This window comes from Hippocampus bargibanti, linkage group LG08 (genome assembly GCF_051943395.1).
Source record: "Hippocampus bargibanti isolate YZ-2025 linkage group LG08, ASM5194339v1, whole genome shotgun sequence".
Taxonomy (NCBI): Eukaryota; Metazoa; Chordata; class Actinopteri; order Syngnathiformes; family Syngnathidae; genus Hippocampus; species Hippocampus bargibanti.
In genome coordinates, this window is record NC_142741.1 from 3,017,716 (window position 1) to 3,040,747 (window position 23,032).

Sequence of the window (23,032 nt, forward strand, 5' to 3'; positions counted from 1 at the left end):
CATGTATAGTAAGGCGTTTTTAGCCGAAAAAAACGACCATGTATAGTAAGGCATTTTCGGCCCAAAAAAACGACCATGTATAGTAAGGCGTTTTTAGCCGAAAAAAACGACCATGTATAGTAAGGCATTTTTAGCCGAAAAAAACGACCATGTATAGTAAGGCGTTTTTAGCAGAAAAAAACGACCATGTATAGTAAGGCATTTTTGGCTGAAAAAAAACGACCATGTATAGTAAGGCATTTTTAGCCGAAAAAAAACGACCATGTATAGTAAGGCATTTTTAGCCGAAAAAAACGACCATGTATAGTAAGGCATTTTTAGCCGAAAAAACGACCATGTATAGTAAGGCGTTTTTAGCCGAAAAAAACGACCATGTATAGTAAGGCGTTTTTAGCCGAAAAAAACGACCATGTATAGTAAGGCATTTTTAGCCGAAAAAAACGACCATGTATAGTAAGGCATTTTTAGCCGAAAAAAACGACCATGTATAGTAAGGCATTTTTAGCCGAAAAAAACGACCATGTATAGTAAGGCATTTTTGGCCGAAAAAACGACCATGTATAGTAAGGCGTTTTTAGCCGAAAAAAACGACCATGTATAGTAAGGCGTTTTTAGCCGAAAAAAAACGACCATGTATAGTAAGGCGTTTTTAGCCGAAAAAAACGACCATGTATAGTAAGGCATTTTTAGCCGAAAAAAACGACCATGTATAGTAAGGCATTTTTAGCCGAAAAAACGACCATGTATAGTAAGGCGCTTTTCGCCGAAAAAAACGACCATGTATAGTAAGGCGTTTTTAGCCGAAAAAAACGACCATGTATAGTAAGGCATTTTTAGCCGAAAAAACGACCATGTATAGTAAGGCGTTTTTGGCCGAAAAAAACGACCATGTATAGTAAGGCGTTTTTAGCCGAAAAAAACGACCATGTATAGTAAGGCGTTTTTAGCCGAAAAAAACGACCATGTATAGTAAGGCGTTTTTAGCCGAAAAAAACGACCATGTATAGTAAGGCGTTTTTGGCCGAAAAAAACGACCATGTATAGTAAGGCGTTTTTAGCCGAAAAAAACGACCATGTATAGTAAGGCGTTTTTAGCCGAAAAAAACGACCATGTATAGTAAGGCGTTTTTGGCCGAAAAAAACGACCATGTATAGTAAGGCGTTTTTAGCCGAAAAAAACGACCATGTATAGTAAGGCGTTTTTAGCCGAAAAAAACGACCATGTATAGTAAGGCGTTTTTAGCCGAAAAAAACGACCATGTATAGTAAGGCATTTTTAGCCGAAAAAAACGACCATGTATAGTAAAGGAAAAAAACGACCATGTATAGTAAGGCGTTTTTAGCCGAAAAAACGACCATGTATAGTAAGGCGTTTTTGGCCGAAAAAAACGACCATGTATAGTAAGGCATTTTTAGCCGAAAAAAACAACCATGTATAGTAAGGCATTTTTGGCTGAAAAAAACGACCATGTATAGTAAGGCATTTTTAGCCGAAAAAAACGACCATGTATAGTAAGGCGTTTTTAGCCGAAAAAAACGACCATGTATAGTAAGGCATTTTTGGCCTGAAAAAAACGACCATGTATAGTAAGGCATTTTTGGCTGAAAAAAACGACCATGTATAGTAAGGCATTTTTAGCCGAAAAAAACGACCATGTATAGTAAGGCATTTTTAGCCGAAAAAAACGACCATGTATAGTAAGGCGTTTTTAGCCGAAAAAAACGACCATGTATAGTAAGGCATTTTTAGCCGAAAAAAACGACCATGTATAGTAAGGCATTTTTAGCCGAAAAAAACGACCATGTATAGTAAGGCGTTTTTGGCCGAAAAAAACGACCATGTATAGTAAGGCATTTTTAGCCGAAAAAAACGACCATGTATAGTAAGGCGTTTTTAGCCGAAAAAAACGACCATGTATAGTAAGGCATTTTTGGCCGAAAAAAACGACCATGTATAGTAAGGCATTTTTAGCCGAAAAAAACGACCATGTATAGTAAGGCGTTTTTAGCCGAAAAAAAACGACCATGTATAGTAAGGCGTTTTTAGCCGAAAAAAACGACCATGTATAGTAAGGCGTTTTTAGCCGAAAAAAACGACCATGTATAGTAAGGCATTTTTAGCCGAAAAAACGACCATGTATAGTAAGGCATTTTTAGCCGAAAAAAACGACCATGTATAGTAAGGCATTTTTAGCCGAAAAAAACGACCATGTATAGTAAGGCGTTTTTAGCCGAAAAAAACGACCATGTATAGTAAGGCATTTTTAGCCGAAAAAAACGACCATGTATAGTAAGGCGTTTTTGGCTGAAAAAAACGACCATGTATAGTAAGGCATTTTTAGCCGAAAAAAACGACCATGTATAGTAAGGCATTTTTAGCCGAAAAAAACGACCATGTATAGTAAGGCGTTTTTAGCCGAAAAAAACGACCATGTATAGTAAGGCATTTTTGGCTGAAAAAAACGACCATGTATAGTAAGGCATTTTTAGCCGAAAAAAACGACCATGTATAGTAAGGCGTTTTTAGCCGAAAAAAACGACCATGTATAGTAAGGCGTTTTTAGCCGAAAAAAACGACCATGTATAGTAAGGCGTTTTTAGCCGAAAAAAACGACCATGTATAGTAAGGCGTTTTTAGCCGAAAAAAACGACCATGTATAGTAAGGCGTTTTTAGCCGAAAAAAACGACCATGTATAGTAAGGCATTTTTAGCCGAAAAAAACGACCATGTATAGTAAGGCGTTTTTAGCCGAAAAAAACGACCATGTATAGTAAGGCATTTTTGGCTGAAAAAAACGACCATGTATAGTAAGGCATTTTTAGCCGAAAAAAACGACCATGTATAGTAAGGCATTTTTAGCCGAAAAAAACGACCATGTATAGTAAGGCGTTTTTAGCCGAAAAAAACGACCATGTATAGTAAGGCGTTTTTAGCCGAAAAAAACGACCATGTATAGTAAGGCGTTTTTAGCCGAAAAAAACGACCATGTATAGTAAGGCGTTTTTGGCCGAAAAAAACGACCATGTATAGTAAGGCATTTTTGGCCGAAAAAAAACGACCATGTATAGTAAGGCATTTTTAGCCGAAAAAAACGACCATGTATAGTAAGGCGTTTTTAGCTGAAAAAAACGACCATGTATAGTAAGGCATTTTTGGCTGAAAAAAACGACCATGTATAGTAAGGCATTTTTAGCCGAAAAAAACGACCATGTATAGTAAGGCATTTTTAGCCGAAAAAAACGACCATGTATAGTAAGGCATTTTTAGCCGAAAAAAACGACCATATATAGTAAGGCGTTTTTAGCCGAAAAAAAACGACCATGTATAGTAAGGCGTTTCTTAGCCGAAAAAACGACCATGTATAGTAAGGCATTTTTGGCTGGAAAAAAACGACCATGTATAGTAAGGCATTTTTGGCTGAAAAAAAACGACCATGTATAGTAAGGCATTTTTAGCCGAAAAAAACGACCATGTATAGTAAGGCGTTTTTGGCTGAAAAAAACAACCATGTATAGTAAGGCATTTTTAGCCGAAAAAAACAACCATGTATAGTAAGGCGTTTTTAGCCCAAAAAAACGACCATGTATAGTAAGGCGTTTTTAGCCGAAAAAAACACCATGTATAGTAAGGCGTTTTTAGCCCAAAAAAACGACCATGTATAGTAAGGCGTTTTTGGCCGAAAAAAACGACCATGTATAGTAAGGCATTTTTAGCCGAAAAAAACGACCATGTATAGTAAGGTATTTTTAGCCGAAAAAAACGACCATGTATAGTAAGGCGTTTTTGGCCGAAAAAAACGACCATGTATAGTAAGGCAATTTTGGCCGAAAAAAAACGACCATGTATAGTAAGGCGTTTTTAGCCGAAAAAAAACGACCATGTATAGTAAGGCGTTTTCAGCCGAAAAAAAACGACCATGTATAGTAAGGTATTTTTAGCCGAAAAAAACGACCATGTATAGTAAGGCATTTTTAGCCGAAAAAAACGACCATGTATAGTAAGCCGTTTTTAGCTGAAAAAAACGACCATGTATAGTAAGGCATTTTTGGCCGAAAAAAACCACCATGTATAGTAAGGCATTTTTGGCCCAAAAAAACGACCATGTATAGTAAGGCATTTTTAGAAGAAAAAATGACCATGTATAGTAAGCCGTTTTTAGCCGAAAAAAACACCATGTATCGTAAGGCATTTTTGGCCCAAAAAAACGACCATGTATAGTAAGGCGTTTTTAGCCGAAAAAAACTACCATGTATAGTAAGGCATTTTTAGAAGAAAAAAACGACCATGTATAGTAAGGCATTTTTCACGGAAAAAAAAACGACCATGTATAGTAAGGCTTTTTTGGCCGAAAAAAACGACCATGTATAGTAAGGCATTTTTAGCCGAAAAAACGACCATGTATAGTAAGCCGTTTTTAGCCGAAAAAAACACCATGTATAGTAAGGCATTTTTGGCCAAAAAAAACGACCATGTATAGTAAGGCGTTTTTAGCCGAAAAAAACTACCATGTATAGTAAGGCATTTTTAGAAGAAAAAAACGACCATGTATAGTAAGGCATTTTTAGCCGAAAAAAACCACCATGTATAGTAAGGCGTTTTTAGCCGAAAAAAACGACCATGTATAGTAAGGCGTTTTTGGCCGAAAAAAACGACCATGTATAGTAAGGCAATTTTGGCCGAAAAAAAACGACCATGTATAGTAAGGCGTTTTTAGCCGAAAAAAAACGACCATGTATAGTAAGGCGTTTTCAGCCGAAAAAAAACGACCATGTATAGTAAGGTATTTTTAGCCGAAAAAAACGACCATGTATAGTAAGGCATTTTTAGCCGAAAAAAACGACCATGTATAGTAAGCCGTTTTTAGCTGAAAAAAACGACCATGTATAGTAAGGCATTTTTGGCCGAAATAAACCACCATGTATAGTAAGGCATTTTTGGCCCAAAAAAACGACCATGTATAGTAAGGCATTTTTAGAAGAAAAAATGACCATGTATAGTAAGCCGTTTTTAGCCGAAAAAAACACCATGTATAGTAAGGCATTTTTGGCCCAAAAAAACGACCATGTATAGTAAGGCGTTTTTAGCCGAAAAAAACTACCATGTATAGTAAGGCATTTTTAGAAGAAAAAAACGACCATGTATAGTAAGGCATTTTTCACGGAAAAAAAAACGACCATGTATAGTAAGGCTTTTTTGGCCGAAAAAAACGACCATGTATAGTAAGGCATTTTTAGCCGAAAAAACGACCATGTATAGTAAGCCGTTTTTAGCCGAAAAAAACACCATGTATAGTAAGGCATTTTTGGCCAAAAAAAACGACCATGTATAGTAAGGCGTTTTTAGCCGAAAAAAACTACCATGTATAGTAAGGCATTTTTAGAAGAAAAAAACGACCATGTATAGTAAGGCATTTTTCACGGAAAAAAAACGACCATGTATAGTAAGGCATTTTTGGCCGAAAAAAACGACCATGTATAGTAAGGCATTTTTAGCCGAAAAAACGACCATGTATAGTAAGGCGTTTTTGGCCGAAAAAAACGACCATGTATAGTAAGGCATTTTTAGCTGAAAAAAACGACCATGTATAGTAAGGCATTTTTCACCGAAAAAAAATCACCATGTATAGTAAGGCATTTTTAGGCGAAAAAACGACACCGTATAGTAAGGCGTTTTAAAAATATAATACAGTAATTGAATAATAACAACAGCCGATTGTCCACCTGTCTACCCTAACCCCCCCTCCTCTTCTTCTCCTCACTGCTGCGTGTGTCTGTAATACTCCCTCCTCTACCACGGATATCGACCAATTACGTGCGGCTTTAACCGAAGACTGGGGGCGGGGAATAGAGGACAAAAAAAGTCGGCTCCCATTTCCAGCTGCTTGTCCGGAGCCAGCTCTCTTCGTTCACTTCAGTGATCCGGCTCTAAGAACCGGCTCGTTCGCGAACGTCACATCGCTCCACTGTAGTGTACCTACATTCTCCCTCCTCTCTTCAGAGACAACAAACTCCTTCTTGGAGGCCCTCTACCGACCGTTTTAGAGTAAAAATTCATTTATATATCATCAACCAGGCTCCCAATTTCTATCAGTGTCTTGTATTCGCTTTTTGTGACTTTTTAAAGTGCAATTTAAGGGTATAATGACATCGTTGGATGTGGAATTTGAAACCGCGGCGTCCATTAAGAAAGCAGATGTTCTGATTGTAGGCTTTACACGACATTTAAGCACCCGAGCAAAGTGACAAGCACAATACAGTACACACGGAAAACTCTATTTTTTTTAATTTACAATAAAATGTTATTGTCATAATATCAAAGGGTAAACGAGAAATACGAATGCAGTTTTTGTTTAAAAAAAAAATGTTTCGTTGAGTGTTAATACACCGAAGAGCCAACAGAGGGCGCTACCGTATCGGGTAAGAGTGGCAGAGAGAACAATTCCAGGGGGAAGAAGCGAGAGAGATCGATCATGCCGCTCATGTTAAAGATGTGCGACAGATTCGAGTTTATTTCATGATTCGAAATAAATTGGTTGTTGTTTCTCGCTTAGCTTGAATAAAAGGAAAACAATCTCACTAGCTTTATGGAATGAATATGAATATCAATTAATTTTATGACATGAAGAAGGGAGTTGTTGAAAACGTTTGATGCTATTGTGATGAAAGTGTGTGAGGGTGGTTGACGAAAAGGGAAAAAAAACAGATTATTATTTGTAATACCGGCCTTGTAATAGACATATTAACATTAGATTAGTCTTTATTCGTGTCAAAGTGGATAAATTTACATTTCAGAGCAGCAAAGTGATGAAAGGAAAAATAGAAAAAAAAAACGAAATACAGGGTTTGCTGTAACAGCGCCATCTTGGAGTCAAAACAACAACAAAAAAACAATAACGAATCATAAAAAAACAACAACAAAAAGCAAGGATCAACAACGGCAAAATAAAAGCAGACAAAACGGCACAATGTTGGACCAGTGAATTTATGTAAATGGTAAAAAAAGGGGACCCTTCATTCGGATTTACAGTCTGTTTTCCTGCCTCTCTTTGAAACCGTTTTTTTGCTAATAAAATAAGCATTAACCACTTCACAATCCAACTGCTCAAGATACGCATGACCACAGTGACAAAAAGCAAGACGACGAGCGACGTCCCTCGAAGATAAATTGATATACAGTAAAGTCTCGTTATATCGATATTCAAGGGAGTCTAAAAAAATATCGATATAACCGGGACTATCGATATATCCGACCCTGTTTGCATGTAATTTTCTCCGTGCGTGCATAGAAATAGTATCGATATAACCGGGACTATCGATATATCCGATATCGATATAACGAGACTTTACTGTATATTACTTTTTACAGAAAGAACAACATTTAAAATAGATTCTAGAGTACGCTGAGTTCACAGGAGCCAGGCTGCAATATGCGCAGCGTGACAATATGCCTAACGGCTCTTCTAAACCACGGGTAGAGCAAAGCGTATATCAAGGGATTCACACACGAGTTGAAATGATACAAGTAGATAACAAACACTTGAAGGGTTGGATTACGTAAGGAATCCCGCGCGAGAAAAACACCGTAATACGGACAGAAGCACAAGAGAAACACAAAAACCAGAACCCCCAAACTCCTGGCGGCCTTCAACTCGGATTTCTTTACCCGGAAAGGCGGCGCGTGTTTGAGTTTACCGTACGGCAGGCGCTGGCGCATGGCACGCGCCTGCGACAGAGCGACCACAAACACTTTGGCGTACAGCATGACGACGCTACAAAGCGGAAAGACGAAAGACACCGCCAAGTCGACGACACCTGTCATGAAGTCAAAAACGATAACGCACTGCCCGTAGCAGGAATGATACTTCCCCGGTGTAATCAATTGATCGTAATAAATGACTCCCGAATAGGAAAGCGATGAGAACCAACACAGACAAACGCAAAGTTGTACTCTTTTCACAGTCACTCTGATGTTATAATGTAAAGGGTCACAAATGGCCACGTATCGGTCGACGGATATCAAGACGATATTACCAACCGACGTGGACGTCACCGTTAGGACGTAATACAGAAACAAAGAGCACACGTTATCGCCAAGAAACCAGCAAGATGTCGCCCTGCGAATCGCCATCGGGATCATTTGGAGACCCACCAGATAGTCGGTGACGGCGAGGGAGAGGAGGAGGAGGTTGGTTGGGGTGTGGAGTTGCCTATACACACACACACACATCGCACACACACACAACGTGAGATGACAAGCTGTGAAAAGCACAACTAGCACAAACGAATCCGCAGACTCTTAGAAAATTAAGAACATTTTTTTTTTTTTTTGAAAAAAAAAAACACATGCCTGAAATGGGAAATGGCGGTGATGACAAGCAGGTTGAGCACCACAGTAAGGATAGAGATGCTCAATAGCGGAACGAGGTAAAAAACGGCGGGGCTCGGCGATTTTCGACAGGAGATGTTGGCCAGTTCAGGAAAGCAAAGATCCGATTGGTTCTGCGTTTCCATTGGAGGGAAACCGGAGCTGTGACAAACCTCCTTGTCACCACCTCTACTGTCGTTCAGCTCTTTAAAAAATGCTTCTAGGGACCACCCTCAATTGCGATTGGGTCAAAAGTTGTCCAAGTATGATGTCACGAGGAGGAACTGTACCCCAGATACTGCAGACAATCACAGGGATGCAACGAGGCCGCGCCCTTGCGCCTTTGACACATTTTGACAGCCAGTGACGCAACTTTGTAACTCGCAAGTCTATTATGATTAGCGCATATTGTAGGTACGCTACAGTGACCTATATTCCACCGCCATTGTTTCTGTCCAGTGAAGCGAGCGCACTGTACTCGCAGTCGTATATCATTGCATTTTTGTGTACGAAAGTACGAAATAGTTTTGGGTGGGATTTTCCAAGCTACGCTATGGATGACGTATTACGTATTTCCCTCCACGGTGGTTCTTGGAATTTCCGAATACGACGAGAAACGGGGGGGAAAAAATGGATTGGAGTATACGCTGTTTTTGCGAACATTACGGTTTATAAAGGTAAGTACAGTGATACCTCGGTTTACGAACCCGTTGGCTTACGAACGTTAAATTTGTGAACATTTGACCTTGGCATACGAACTATTTTTCAGGATACACACGGAGCTGCCACAATGAGTGATGTGTCGTTCGCGAACGAACCCGTTCTCCTAACAAGAAAATGACAGCCGACTTGTTTTGGTCCTTTATTCCCCGCCCACAGTCGTCGTTTAAAGCCACGGGATTGGTCAAGAACGCAGCAGTGAGGGGATGCGGTTTAAACATTGAAGAGACAGTCAAACGACAGAGAGTGACAAAATGGATAGAAAACAGTGACATTTGGACTCGTTTCAACTTTGATAGCAGAGTGTAGACTGCAAGGTTAAAATTCCCATCAATCAGGCTCCACAAATAACCCGCCTAAGCCATCTCTACACTTGCAAAAAGTTATCAGCCCAGCTAAATAGAACACAATTGATGAGGAACTGGATAAAATTATAGCAGAGAAAGTACCTACCATTCCTCAAGATGGTGAAAGAAGGCTACGTTCCTCATCAAGTGTTTAATGCTGAAGAAACCGGCCATTCCATTCCATCAAGCCATCTACGACCATCACAATGGTAAATAAAATGGCTTTATTATACAGTACAGTTTATTTACTTAATTATAATACCATAGCACATTTATTATACACAAAATGAGGTATATTTTGTGTCGTTTTAAGGCTTAGAAAATTAGAAAGTAGAAAATTATGTTTTATGGGGACCTGGGAACAGATTATTCTCATTTTAATGGTTTCCTATGGGAAATTATTTTTTTGGGATACACACTTTTCGCCTTTTGAAATTGAAAATGTTTATTTTATGTATGAATCCATTCTTTGACTTGAATTAATGTTATTGATATATTAAACAAATATATTTTACTCCAAAAATGGTTTTTCGTTTGCAATTTAGAACTACCATGTTCCAATGAATATATTTCGGTTTATTCAATCAGTTAAGTATACTTCAGCAATCAAGTTAAATCGGGACCTATTTATTTTAGAATTTGGGCCTCAATTTCAGACATAATGGGGCTAACTGTCCCCCCTTTTTTAATTTCGCAGATGCATCCCTGCAATCAACAGTTTATCGGCAATACAGATTTGCTCGCACAAACTCAAATGTTATCATTCGCTAATTGCACAAGCTAAAGGCCCACCAAGTGGGCTTTAAGCTTATTTGGCCAGGGTTCTGGTTCCGATTGAAGGGGGGGGGGGACAGAAAACGGATCGTAATATATTCTAACGTGGACAAAAGTGACAAATGAAGTGCGTGGAAGGAATTTTGTGAAAAGAAATAGCTTCCTACCTTCGTCTGGGTACTTGACGCATCGAGGCAGTGACGTAATTCATAGCAATGCTAAGTTTGTTTTAGCACTTAGCATGCTATGAAACCATCTTAGCGGGCCGGTACCTTTTTAAAATGCTTCTCTTGGCGCTCCAAACTCCCATTCTTTGACGATGCGATCAATAAAATTCGAACCAAACGAACTTTGAGAATATTCAATCATAAAAACGAATAAGTAAAAGAAAGATACATCTCAACGGCAATAATCGCTAGCAAGCTGTTGACTGCTATCAACTTCCTGTCATACAAGTCCTGCATCACCATCGGTTATTTTATTTCATTTTTCCTCTTCTTTTTAGTGAAAGTGAAACGGATGGGAAGCTTCGTGTGCAGTGTACTGTACACTAACACCAAAACGACACAATACTAATAATACTCACACAGAGGCACTAATCTTGTTATTTTATTTTGTATTTCTCTCGACTTTGTCACGTCGACATGGAACCAGTCACAGACGATCATATATTGTACATATCAATATATACATATATAGTACATCACTCTTTTCACTATAAACACAAATTGTATATCTAACAAATTGTAAACGTGAAATGTTCATGTTACAGATATGCTAATTTATGAATTTTCCGTTTTGCTCTTGATATTGAGCACTGGTGTCAAAGTCAAAGCCCCCAAATCCTTTTAACCAAACAACATTTTAACGAACAACATATCTACCAAATATAAGAGTGGTGTTTCAAAAAGCAGCTCAGGAAAATAAAGAAAATAATGATTGTCTAGTTTAGAAAAATCACATTACAGTCTCAAAAAATCTGGTCAAATTATTATTATTATTATTATTATTATTATTATTATTATTATTATTATTAAAAGTAAAGTGAAGAAATGAAAAGAATAGGTGACTAAAATTACGACAAGCACAATAACAAACTGATCAGTGCATTTAAATGTGCTGAGGTTTGCACAGACTACATTTAAAGGACAACCGACATCACTTTTTTGTTTTTTAACTGACATCATAAAAACGTTTGATAGCATCTAAAATACCCAAAACACGCAGTATGATATTTTTAGTCAAATGCAAAACACCAATAAAAATGACTTAAAATGTCCAAAATCTGCAAAAAAAATTGAGCTGCGAATTGGGCATTTTCAGAAAGTCCCGCCCCCAGTTCGTGACGTCACGCCAAGACGTCTTGCATTGCTGGAGAATCAAAACAATGGCTTCAGATTCTGAGAATATGCTTTCTTGTTACACATGCAGTTATGAATATGATTCAAATAGTTCTGAAGAGGAAAGCATACATGTTTGCAATCGATTAAAGAATTTATTCCATGCCATTTTGAGGCAACATTGGGGCAACAATTGATCATCAGAAAAGAGGCACAAAATGGCGACCTCCAGTGGCCACAGGCTGATAAATTCCTTATATGGAGCTTGGACTCCCTCTTCTGGTGGGGTTTGGGTGCAACACGGTTCTCAGACCAAACATGTACAGCAAAATACATTGACGTGATGGAAGGACGCTACAATGCGTCTTTTTTACGATCAGGAGGCGGTCCTTTCATGACGTCACTTACGGACTCGTCACCAACTCAAAAACAAGACTTCCTGAATATTCAGCGGGGGTCTTAAAATGTAAAATATAGCTATATGCGGTGGAATCTTATTAAAATACGCTCAGTAGAAGTCATTTGAAGCCATTTTACAAATTATGGACACAACTCGTCCGGAGACGTCGGTTGTCCTTTAATGCTTTAGTATATCCGTCCCAAATGCCCTCTGTTAAATTTTAGAACCCATTGTGAGTCAAAAAGTTTGCCCACCCCTGGTCTAGAGTATGTTGCTGGCCCCGCAGGAACCAGGCCGCAGAATACGCAGGGTGACAATATGCTTAGCGGCTTTTCGAAACCAAGGGTAGAACAAAGCGTAGATCAACGGGTTCACGCACGAGTTGAAATCATACAAATGAAGAATATATATGCTCACCGAAGCCGAAGTTTTCCCATCAGCTATCAGATTGACGATATAAAACGGACAGAAACACATCAGAAAGACCAAAACGAGAACCCCAAGAGTCCTGGCCGCCTTCATTTCAGAAGTCTTTGCTCTGAAAAGTCCGTTACGTTGCGCTTTGACACATCGAACGTGAGAACGCATTGTTCGCGCCTGAGACACGGCTACCACAAACACTCTCGTGTACAGCGTGACGATGATGCAAAGAGGAAGGGCGAAGTTCATGACTAGGTCGAGAATACTCCCGTAAAACTCAAAACTGGTCACGCATTCCCCAAGGCAAGTGTTGTAGATTCCGGGGTGAGTCAACTGATCCATTAAAACGATGCCGCAGTGGATAATGGCGCCTAACCAACAAAGACAAACGCAAAATTGAACTCTTTTCACAGTGACTTTAACGTCGTATTGCAAAGGATGGCAAATAGCCACGTAACGGTCGGCCGATATGAGCACCATGTTTCCCACCGCTGTTGAGGAAGAAACGAAAATGACGTAATTCCAAAGGGAACAGATTACGTCACCCAGAAACCAGCAGGACATGTTCATGTAGATCACGTTCGGCATGGACACAGAGCCCACCAGAAAATCGGAGACGGCGAGGGAGAGGAGGAGAAGGTTGGTGGGGGTGTGGAGTTGCCTGTACACCAAAACAAAAACAGAAAAAAAGAGGAGAAAAAACAGATATGATACAATTTTCAAGGCATTTCAATGCAAACATACGCAGATGACGTCATTGATAATAATAATAATCGTAATACATTTAATTTCTAAGCGCCTTTCAAAACGCTCAAGGACACTTGACAGTCATAGGATTTTTTTTTTTTTTTTTGCGTGGGTGAGCAGCGGCAGTCATTCGCACCAGCGTTCACTCGACCTGGAAGTAACACAGCAGCAAAGTTATGAAAGGATGTGGCTGCCATGGTGAATGAAAAAAAGTACTGTAAATGAAAATACGGCAACATTGCAAGAACGTTAACAAAAAGTTGAATACTTTGCTGTTTTACAGTGTATTTCTGCATTAGAGTATTCATTATTTAACCACTCTGTGATAAAAAGAAAAATATATCTAATACAATTTTCCAACTCAGAGTAATTGCATCTGCATTCATTCACAACGGAAAACACAATTTACATGAATAAAGCAAGGTTCCATTATATAATAATACAGTAATTAATAATAAAATAATAATAATTAAACAAAATTAATAATAATACAGTAATAATAATAATATAATAAATAAATTAATAATAATAGTAAAATTACTACTACTACTACTAATACATTGCATTTCCAAGCGCCTTTCAGAACACCCAATTTACATGAATAAAGCAAGGTTCCATTATATAATAATACAGTAATAATAAAAATAAAATAATAATAATTAAATAAAATTAATAATACAGTAATGATAATATAATAATAAATAATATTATTATTAATAATAATAAAGATAATAGTAAAAATACTAATAATAACAATAATAATAAAAAATAATAATAGTAAAAATATACTACTACTACTACTACTATAATAATAATAATATTCGCTGACGAAGCCTCTTGGATAGGAGGCTAAACGTCCGAAACCTTCTAATTTGTCCAGATGACGGCTGAAGAAACCTTCTCATCAATAATAAAATAATAAAATAATAATACATTGAATTTCCAAGCGCCTTTCAGAACACCCAAGGACACTTTACAATGAAAAGAAAGATACACAGAACAACATAATACATAAATAAATGATAAATAATAAAATAAATGTCGTCTACTCACATTGAACACAAATATGGTTGCTAATTTGAAATTAGCAACAACAAAATAAAAAACCTGAAAAGTCTATGAAAATCTTACAAGGACCATCAAAACATACACGCATGACATAAAAAAGAAAAAAATATAATAATGCCTGAAATGGGAGATTGAAATGATGACAAGCAAGTTGAGCAGCACGGTGGCGACGCATTCGAGCGGGAGAAAGATTCGGAAAAAAACGCCATCGGCTGAAGTCTTCCCGCAGGAGATGTTGGGCAGCTGCGGGTAACAAAGATGAGACGGACTGTCGAGGTCCATGGAGAAGAAGCTGGAGCTCTGACAGCCTCCTGGCTCAACTTCTCTTTTATGGATTTATTGCTACCTCCCCCATGAGCAAATGGCATTGGAGGGTCAAAGTTGTCAAAATCTGACGTCACGGTGAGCGCCATCGCGAGCTCAGATTCAGCTACTGTTAAAGGACAACCGACGCCACCAGACATATTGTGTCCATAATTTGTCAAATGTCTTCAAATGACTTCTACTGAGCGTATTTTACAAAGATTCCATGGCATGTAGCTATATTTTATGTTTTAAGACTCGCGCTGAATATTCAGGAAGTCTTGTTTTTTAGTTGGTGACGATTCCTCACGTGACGTCACTAAAGAAACGCCCCTGACCGAGAAAGCGATACACAATGCATTTTGGGTACTTTGTTTGGTCTGAAAACTTTGTGTTGATGGCAAAATTAGAAGGAAAACACATAAATAACGCGATGGTGAATCGTTGTGTGTTGCACTAAGACTACTATTTGATACTAGTTGACAAAAATTCCCAGCAGACAAATCACATATGATATATATATACATATATATATAAATAAAAACGTTTCCATGCCTGTCGTATCATTTTATTTTGTTGTATTTATCCGCCGGTTCGTGAAAATATCGTCTGACATTAAACCGGTCGGTGGTGCAAAAAAGGTTGGGGACCACTGCTTTAAAGTACTATATAAATCAATAATAAATAAATCAATATGTAAGTACACTTTGAAAACAATTCATGGTTAGGCTTCCTGTTACATCATAAATTATGACAGTCGAGCTACCTATCAAGCTACCTACCTAGATATCTGTTAGTTATCTATTAGCTAGCTATTAGTGGTCTAGCTGGCTGGCTAACTACCTAGCTCACTATCTACTGCGTTAGCTATCTGTTACTTCTGGGTTAAGTGAATGAGTTACTTCAAGGTTACGTGAACGGTGGCGCGTGTGGCTGCCACTGTTCACCCACAGAAAAATGTATCCTGTGACTGTAAAGTGACCTTGAGTTTTATATAACCGCAGAAAACACAAATAACCCACACAAGCCATCTGTACACTTGATGCAAAAAGCTATCAACCCAGTTGAACAGAAAAACAATTGATGAGGAACAAGGTAAAATTATCGCAGAGAAAGCACCTACAAGGGATCATTCCTCAAGATGGTGAAAGAAGAAGGTTACGTTCCTCATCAAGTGTTTAATGCTGATGAAACCACCCACTCCATTCAGTAAAGCCATGGACGACCATCACAAAGGCCAATAAAATGACTTTATTATACAGTACAGTTTATTTATTTAATTATAATACCATAGCACATTTATTATACATAAGATAAGGTATATTTTGTGTAGTTTTAAGGCATAGATAATTACAAAATGATGTTTTATGGGGACCAGGGAACGGATTATTCTCATTTTAATGGTTTCCTATAGGAAGTTATTTTTTGGGATACACACTTTTCACCTTACACACTGTCCTGGTACCAATTAAGTTCATAAGCCAATGTATCACTGTAATAATAATAAATGTAATTTATAAGCACCTTTCAAAACTCTCAAAGACACTTTACAGTCTTCGCAAACGACTCACCGAAAAGTTGTTGCAAAGTTGAGTTTGTCAATGTCCCGTTTTGAAAACAACAAGACTGTTTGTCTGCATGGCCACTGGGAGAAAGGCGAGGATCGGCTCCCTCGTCTTTTGGTGTTGTCTTCGCACCTTTAATTGCGAGCCGCTGTCATCATCATCATCAGCAGCATCAGTGCACACTAATGGGCCAAGGTGTGAACAGGCAACAAATAAACAATGACTCCAGTCAACTAAGCAGACGTCCTCCGGGGACACACTGAACTTGGACTAAAGTAGCAAAGTTTTTCCAGCTTGGAGATACGGTAATAATAATAATAATAATAATAATACAGTAAAGTCTCGTTATATCGATATCGGATATATTGATAGTCCCGGTTATATCGATACTATTTCTATGCACGCACGGAGAAAATTACATGCAAACAGGGTCGGATATATCGATAGTCCCGGTTATATCGATATTTTTTCGGACTCCCTTGAATATCGATATAACGAGACTTTACTGTAATAATAATACATTGAATTTCTCAGCGCCTTTCAAGACTCTCAAGGTCACTTTACAGTCACAGGATCAGTTTTTCTGTGGGTGAGCAGCGGCAGCCATACGCACCAGCGTTCACTCAACCGGGGAATAAGTCAAATAAAAAATGTTAGCTAGCTAGCTAATACATAACTAATAGCTAGCTAGCTAGTTAGACAGCTAATAGATAGCAAATAGATAGCTAGATAGGTAGCCAGCAACGGTTCAATCGGGAATAACTCAAATAGATCAAGTTAGCTAACTAGCTGATAGATAATTTAAGGGAACGGATTATTCTCATTTTAATGGTTTCCTATAGGAAGTTATTTTTTAGGATACACACTTTTCGCCTTACATTGTCCGATGTCTTGAAATTTTTCAGAGACGCTAAATTAGTGCAACGTTAGCATATTTTTGTGAAAGTGCTAATTTATTTGCTATCTAGGAGGCTAGCTAGCTAGATAGCTATCTAGTTAATAGATAGCCAGGTAGCCCGGAAGTAACTCAAATAGATCAAAAGCTAGCTAGATAGCTAATACACAGCTATCTAGCTAAGAGCTAGCTAGCTAGCTACATAACCAATAGATCGCTAGCTAGCCCGGAAGTAACTCATAGATCAAAATCTAGCTAGATAGCTAATAGATAGCTAGCTAGATAGCTAGCTAGCTACTAGCTAGATACCTATCCAGCTAGCTATTGGCTAGCTAGCTTTTGATCTATTTGAGTTACTTGTATAGCTATATAGCTACTAGCTAAATAGCTATCTAGTGGCTAGCTAGCTTTTCATCTATTTGAGTTACTTCCAAGTTGAGTGAACGCTGGCGTGTATGGCTGCTGCTGCTCACCCACAAAAAAAATTGTCCTGTGACTGTAAAGTGACCTTGAGAGTTTTGAAAGGCGCCCATAAATTAAATGTATTATTATTATCACTAATAACAACACATCTGTGACAACTTGTACATATTTTCACGTGGTTCAATTTGACCCAAAACATAAGTGAGTTATTAAATATTAGTACATGGGCGTTTTCAAAGAACGGTAAGGGAGATGTCCTTATTTTGTGGCCTGAATTGTTCTCGAGATGCTGGGAAACGCCGAACTGTGGTCACCGCCGCATGTCCTTGTCCAGGAGGTCTTTAGCTTCGTTGATTTTAGCCGCGAGATACGGCGAACCCCCTGCGGAGGGGGAAAAAAAACCCATAAAACTCAGTTTGTTGATGTGAACCCAATGAGGATTTGAGACAGCGTGAGGCTGACCTTTATCAGGATGGTTGAGGACCATGATTCTCCTGTGGGCCTCGCGTACTTTGACCTTTGTACTGACTGGGCTGCGGTTACAAATAAAAATGGTGAAAAGAGTTCACCAAAAAGAAAAATCACAATTTGTAGCAGTTTACCTGATGCCGAGAACGAGGCTGGCCTCCCGCTTGGACATCTTCTGCTCAAAGCCGCCTTTGTAGTACGACGAGAATGCCTGAGAAGGATGTGAGGCAAAAGAGGAAAGTCAGGTTTGTGCTCCTTCAGCCAGAGACCGTTACACCCGCACTGCAAGAAGGAGAGGTACCGCCGCTTGTTCCTACGGACTGCTGTCAGGCTTCTCAATTCTCAATAATCACATGTGAAAAAAAAACCTGGACATTTAATAATAATCCATTTTATTCCTAAGCACCTTTCAAAACTCTCAAGGTCACTTTACAGTAACAGGGTCAGTTTTTCTGTGGGTGAGCAGCGGCAGCCACGCGCGTCAGCGTTCACTCACCCTGGAAGTTGCTCAAATAGGTAGAAAGCTAGCTAGCTAATAGATAGCTAATAATAATAATAATACATTTTATTTAGCTAGCTGTAGCTATAAAGCTAATAAATACACAGCTAGATAGCTTGCCAGGCAGCTAGCCAGCTAATAAATAGCAAATAGCTTGCTACCTTTTAGTCCTTTTCATCCAAACGTCAAGTAGACTCAGTGACCTAGCTAGCTAGCTAGTCAGCGAAATAGCTAACAGATATACAGATAGATAGCTTGCCAGCTAGCTAGAAAGCTAGCTAATAATAATAATAATAATAATAATAATAATGCATTGTATTTAGCTAGCTAGAAAGCTCGCTAGCTATATTTCTAGCAGATACACAACTAGATATCTTGCGAGCCAGCCATATCGCCAGCTAGCCAGCTAATAAATAGCAAATAGCTAGCTATCTTTTAGTCGTTTTCATCCAAACATCAAGTAGACTTAGTGACCTAGCTAGCGTGAAAGCTAGCCCGCTACATAGCTAACAGATATACAGATAGATAGCTTGCCAGCTAGCTAAAAAGCTAGCTAATAATAATAATAATAATGCATTTTATTTAGCTAGCTAGAAAGCTCGCTAGCTATCTAGCTAACTGATACACAGCTAGATATCTTGCGAGCCAGCCATATAGCCAGCTAGCAAATAGCTAGCTACCTTTTAGTCATTTTCATCCATACGTCTAGTAGACTCAGTGACCTAGCTAGCTAGAAAGCTAGCCACCGACATAACTAACAGATATACAGATAGATAGCTTACCAGCCAGCTAGAAAGCTAGCTAGCTTTTAGGCCTTTTCATCCAAACATTAAGTAGACTCGGTGACCGAGCGAGCTGGAAAGCTAGCCTGCTAAATAGCTAACAGATATACAGATAGGTAGCTTTCTCGCCTTTCAAAATTATCAAGGTCACTTTACAGTCACAGGATCAGTTTATCTGTGGGTGAGCAGCGGCAGCCACGCGCGCCAGCGTTCACTCACCCTGGAAGTTACTCAAATAGATAGAAAGCTAGCTAGTTTGTACTGTAAATATGGGTTGATGCAATACAGCTACATATATCAATATACATTTCTTGATACATGCACTATGTAGTGTGGACTGCAAATTCCCCCATTTTGGGACGAATAAAGGTTTTCTGATTCTGATATGCGGCGTATGTAAAGTGAACTCACAGATGTTGGCATCTTGCGGACCGTTTCCGTGAACATCTGGCCAAAGGGTTTCCACAGCTGGAAGGCGTAACGACCTGGCACGTCAAAAACATGGGGAGGAAAATCAGATGATAAAATAAAGTGGATTGTGTTGTCTAGATTCTAAAATTAGAGTCCAATATATTTGGAAATGAACGTACAGTGATACCTCGGTTTACGAACACTTTGGCTTACGAACTTTTCAGTTTACGAACGTTAAATTTATGCAAAGTTTACCTTGGCATACGAACTACAGTGATACCTTGGTTTACGAACTTAATTGGTTCCCGGACAGAGCGTGTAAGGCGAAAAGTGTGTATCGCAAAAATTAATTTCCCATAGGAAACCATTAAAATGAGAATAATCCGTTCCCATGTCCCCACAAAACATAATTTTCTACTTTGTAATTTTTTAAAGCTTAAAAATACACCAAATACGCCGTATTTTATGTATAATAAATGTGCTATGGTATTATAATTAAAGAAATAAACTGTACTATATAATAAAGTTGTTATATTTACTTTTGTGATGGTCGTTGATGGCTTGATGGAATGGAGTGGCCGGATCCCTTGTAGGTGCTTTCCCTGCGATCATTTTACCTTGTTCCTCATCAATTCAATCAATCAGTCAAAATCAATTTTATTTTTTTTTTTTTGTTCTTTTGACTCCAGGACGGCGCCGCGAGAGTGGCTGCCTTTCCAGCAGCTCCTGTGTTTTGCTTTTCTACTTTCATAACTTTGCTGCTGTGAAATGTAAATTTCTCCACTGCGAGACTAATAAAGGCAAAAATCCAATTGTGTTCTGTTTAGCTGGGTTGATAGCTTTTTGCGTCAAGTGTACAGATGGCGTGTGCGGGTAGTTTGTGGAGCCTGATTGATGGGATATTTTAACCTTGCAGTCTATACTCTGCCTTTGAACTATCAAAGTTGAAACAAGTCCAAATTTCACTGTTTTCTATCCATTTTCTCACCATAAATTCGTAAGCCAAGGTATCACTGTAGTTCGTATGCAAAGGTAAAATTAAACATTTTATTTCATTTAAAAGGAGTGGGAAATGTTGACATTGAAGTTTTTACCTGCAAAACCTGCAGCAGCCACACCAAGGCCGACTGCAATCAGCGTACCGCCCTGTTGACAATACATTCTTTTTAGTCTTGTATTTTCGTAAAAATTATTATATATTTGAGTCAAAATAACGTCCACTTTAGAACATAAAACAAAATGCAAAGGCATGACGTAACGCACGTAGCTTTAGCGAACAGCTAACCAAAGAGCGACTTCACCGGTCGGAATGACAAAGGTCATTTTTCGACCCCGAAAAAAACAGAAAATATTTCGTTAACATGTCCAACACACGCTCACCAGTCGCTTGTCGATGTCCGCGTCACTTCTTGAGCTCGCTTTGTGGCTGTACTCGGCGTAGCGCATCATTTCTCCGCCGTCCAACGCCGACATTCCGCCAGTGGAGGTCGCCATGTTTGTCCGGGCTAGTTTGCGAGTGCGCATGCGCGCTGACGAATATGACGCAATTTGCGCGTCAAGCGCCGGAAGTAAAATCGATATATTTCCCCTCAAACGTAAGAAAGAATTCAATGCTACTTTCAGTCGCTATTTTGTGAAATTATCGTAACTCGACAATTTATGTTCATGGATACGTTTAAAACGTGGTATTTAAACAAATACAGCAAAAATAAGCGTCTACAAACAACTCTCGTTTTTATTTTCTGATGTTGTGTAGTCGGTGTTCCAAATAAATGTAATTGATAACTAACTCACAAACTGAATTTATATTAATATTTTATTTCTACGAATGAAACTAGAAGCTTCAGTACATGTTGCTTTAGTACACATTTTGTCCACTAGATGGAGACATTGAATAACAAACGCCGGGTGATTACGTCACATACCTCGCTTAAACGATGATTAAAAAAAAAGTTTTTTTTTTTAAATAATAATACATTTTATTTCTAAGCGCCTTTCAAAACTCCAAAGGACACTTTACAGTCACGGGATAATAACATTTGTTTTATTTTTGTTCTTTAATTAAAAAAAAAAAATTGTCACACCTATATAGCACTTAATAATACATGCTGTTGTTATCATTCTGCAATTTATAGATTTTGACACCTTACCCAATTACTTCATAAGAAACCATGTGCGTGCATGAAACGCCTATGTGTTAATTCTGTCTGTTTTTCCTTATTTGTGTTTAGAATTCTATTTGGAAGTGCAATTTTGTGGATCTTTGTGTGTACTGTATATGTTTCTACATATGTCTTTCTGTGTGTGTTCAAATCTGTGAGCGGTGTGTCTGAGATTTTCTCTGTGTGTGTGTGTGTGTGTGTGTGTGTGTGTGTAATTGGATTTCCCTGTCCCCTTCTGCTAAAGGCCACTACCAAATTGACCTCACCCTCTGTACACCCCTTTGGGTGTACTTCACTAAAATGTAATTCACCTAACACAAACTAATCTACTGTTGAGCTATGTTATTGTTGTTTTGTGGTTCATTTCATTTTACATTTGTCAAAAAAAGGACCATGAATATCCGACTTGAACGCAGGACAAAAAGTGTGATTATTGGCATTGCCAAAACAAACCTTGTGTTTAGGGGATCGAGGGTTCATCGGATGTCCACGCGCCACGTTTCCACGGCGACGGAGACCATGCACTGCTCGGCCACTTGAGTGGCGGGCGCGCCATTGTGCGGCGTGCGCTCGCTTGCTCGCTCGGGGGGTCAGGGGGGCCGAGAGAAGGTCACAGCCTGCGACAGATGAAAGCGTCTTTCAATGCCATCATCATTTAGTCATCAGCCGGACAAATAAAGATGGAGGATAATGAAGAGAACGCCGAGGCTCATTCACAAGAGGAAAAGCACTCAAAGGCTCAAAGCTTTTCTGGAAAAAGAAGAAAAAAAAAACACAACAAGACACACACACACACACACACACACACACACACACACACACACACACACACACACACACACACACACACACACACACACACACACACACACACACACACACACACACACACACACAACACACGCAGCAGGTTTTCTAGGGAGTAAACAGTATTACAGTACAGTTACAGTAACTGTTATTAATTATTATAATCATAAAGGCACATTTTATTTTATTTAAAAGGTAAGCCAAGTAAAAATAAATATGTTCTATGCGGCCCCAATCATTTATTTAAACACATTAATTTGATCAATAAGAAGTTTAAGAAATATGAATTAAACAGCAAGAAACCTGAGTGAGTCCCTTGGTACTGTGATGGCATTTTTAGTAAACAGTAAGTGTCAAAATGGCTGCTGAAAAAAAAAACATTTTTTCTTCTCCAATTTTTCTTTTAGATGACGTCCAAATATTATGAGGCAACAGCCAAATTTTCAGGAAAAAAAGTACTCTGTAATTAATATACTCCGAGAAAAAAAGGTATCGGTAATATATATTGGGGGCATAAATAGTATTATTATTTTTTT

The 23,032-nt window shown here is 38.5% G+C and overlaps 3 protein-coding genes across 3 annotated transcripts in view; all 3 read right to left on the reverse strand.

Annotated features, from left to right (window-relative positions):
- The window catches only part of LOC148894305 (trace amine-associated receptor 13c-like), a 26,095-nt gene extending 11,523 nt beyond the window's left edge, over window positions 1–14,572 (reverse strand). Inside the window, exons 1-2 of the mRNA XM_089002216.1 lie at window positions 14,273–14,572; window positions 10,374–13,027 (exon numbers count right to left, since the gene is read on the reverse strand). Of these exons, the coding sequence (XP_088858342.1) occupies window positions 12,208–13,027; window positions 14,273–14,463 (1,011 nt within the window). The 5' untranslated portion in view covers window positions 14,464–14,572 and the 3' untranslated portion in view covers window positions 10,374–12,207. The remainder of the gene's footprint in view (window positions 1–10,373; window positions 13,028–14,272) is intronic.
- Window positions 6,424–8,811, reverse strand: LOC148894306 (trace amine-associated receptor 13c-like). Its single transcript, XM_089002217.1, has 3 exons — window positions 8,342–8,811; window positions 8,239–8,256; window positions 6,424–8,207 (listed from the first exon to the last, which is right to left on the reverse strand). Exons 1-3 carry the CDS (start codon window positions 8,509–8,511, stop codon window positions 7,391–7,393), a joined length of 1,005 nt encoding a protein of 334 aa, XP_088858343.1. The 5' UTR covers window positions 8,512–8,811; the 3' UTR covers window positions 6,424–7,390.
- Window positions 14,573–15,720: 1,148 nt separating the features above from the next.
- dnajc15 (DnaJ heat shock protein family (Hsp40) member C15) lies at window positions 15,721–21,065 on the reverse strand. The gene is made up of 6 exons (XM_089003218.1): window positions 20,908–21,065; window positions 20,622–20,673; window positions 19,528–19,601; window positions 17,970–18,046; window positions 17,830–17,900; window positions 15,721–17,748 (listed from the first exon to the last, which is right to left on the reverse strand). The coding sequence occupies exons 1-6, from the start codon at window positions 21,049–21,051 to the stop codon at window positions 17,678–17,680; spliced, it is 489 nt and encodes a 162-aa protein (XP_088859344.1). The 5' UTR covers window positions 21,052–21,065; the 3' UTR covers window positions 15,721–17,677.
- Between the last annotated feature and the right edge of the window lie 1,967 nt (window positions 21,066–23,032).

What these genes read in the sequence shown, in the direction of transcription:
- LOC148894306 (XM_089002217.1), bottom strand. Translation starts at nt 8,511, where the DNA reads ATGGAAACGCAGAACCAATCGGATCTTTGCTTTCCTGAACTGGCCAAC.
- dnajc15 (XM_089003218.1), bottom strand. Translation starts at nt 21,051, where the DNA reads ATGCGCACTCGCAAACTAGCCCGGACAAACATGGCGACCTCCACTGGC. An exon ending in CGGACATCGACAAGCGACTG is followed by an intron (nt 20,674 to 20,907) that starts GTGAGCGTGTGT and finishes TATTGTCAACAG; the next exon opens with GGCGGTACGCTGATTGCAGT. An exon ending in CCTCAACCATCCTGATAAAG is followed by an intron (nt 17,749 to 17,829) that starts GTCAGCCTCACG and finishes CCCCCTCCGCAG; the next exon opens with GGGGTTCGCCGTATCTCGCG.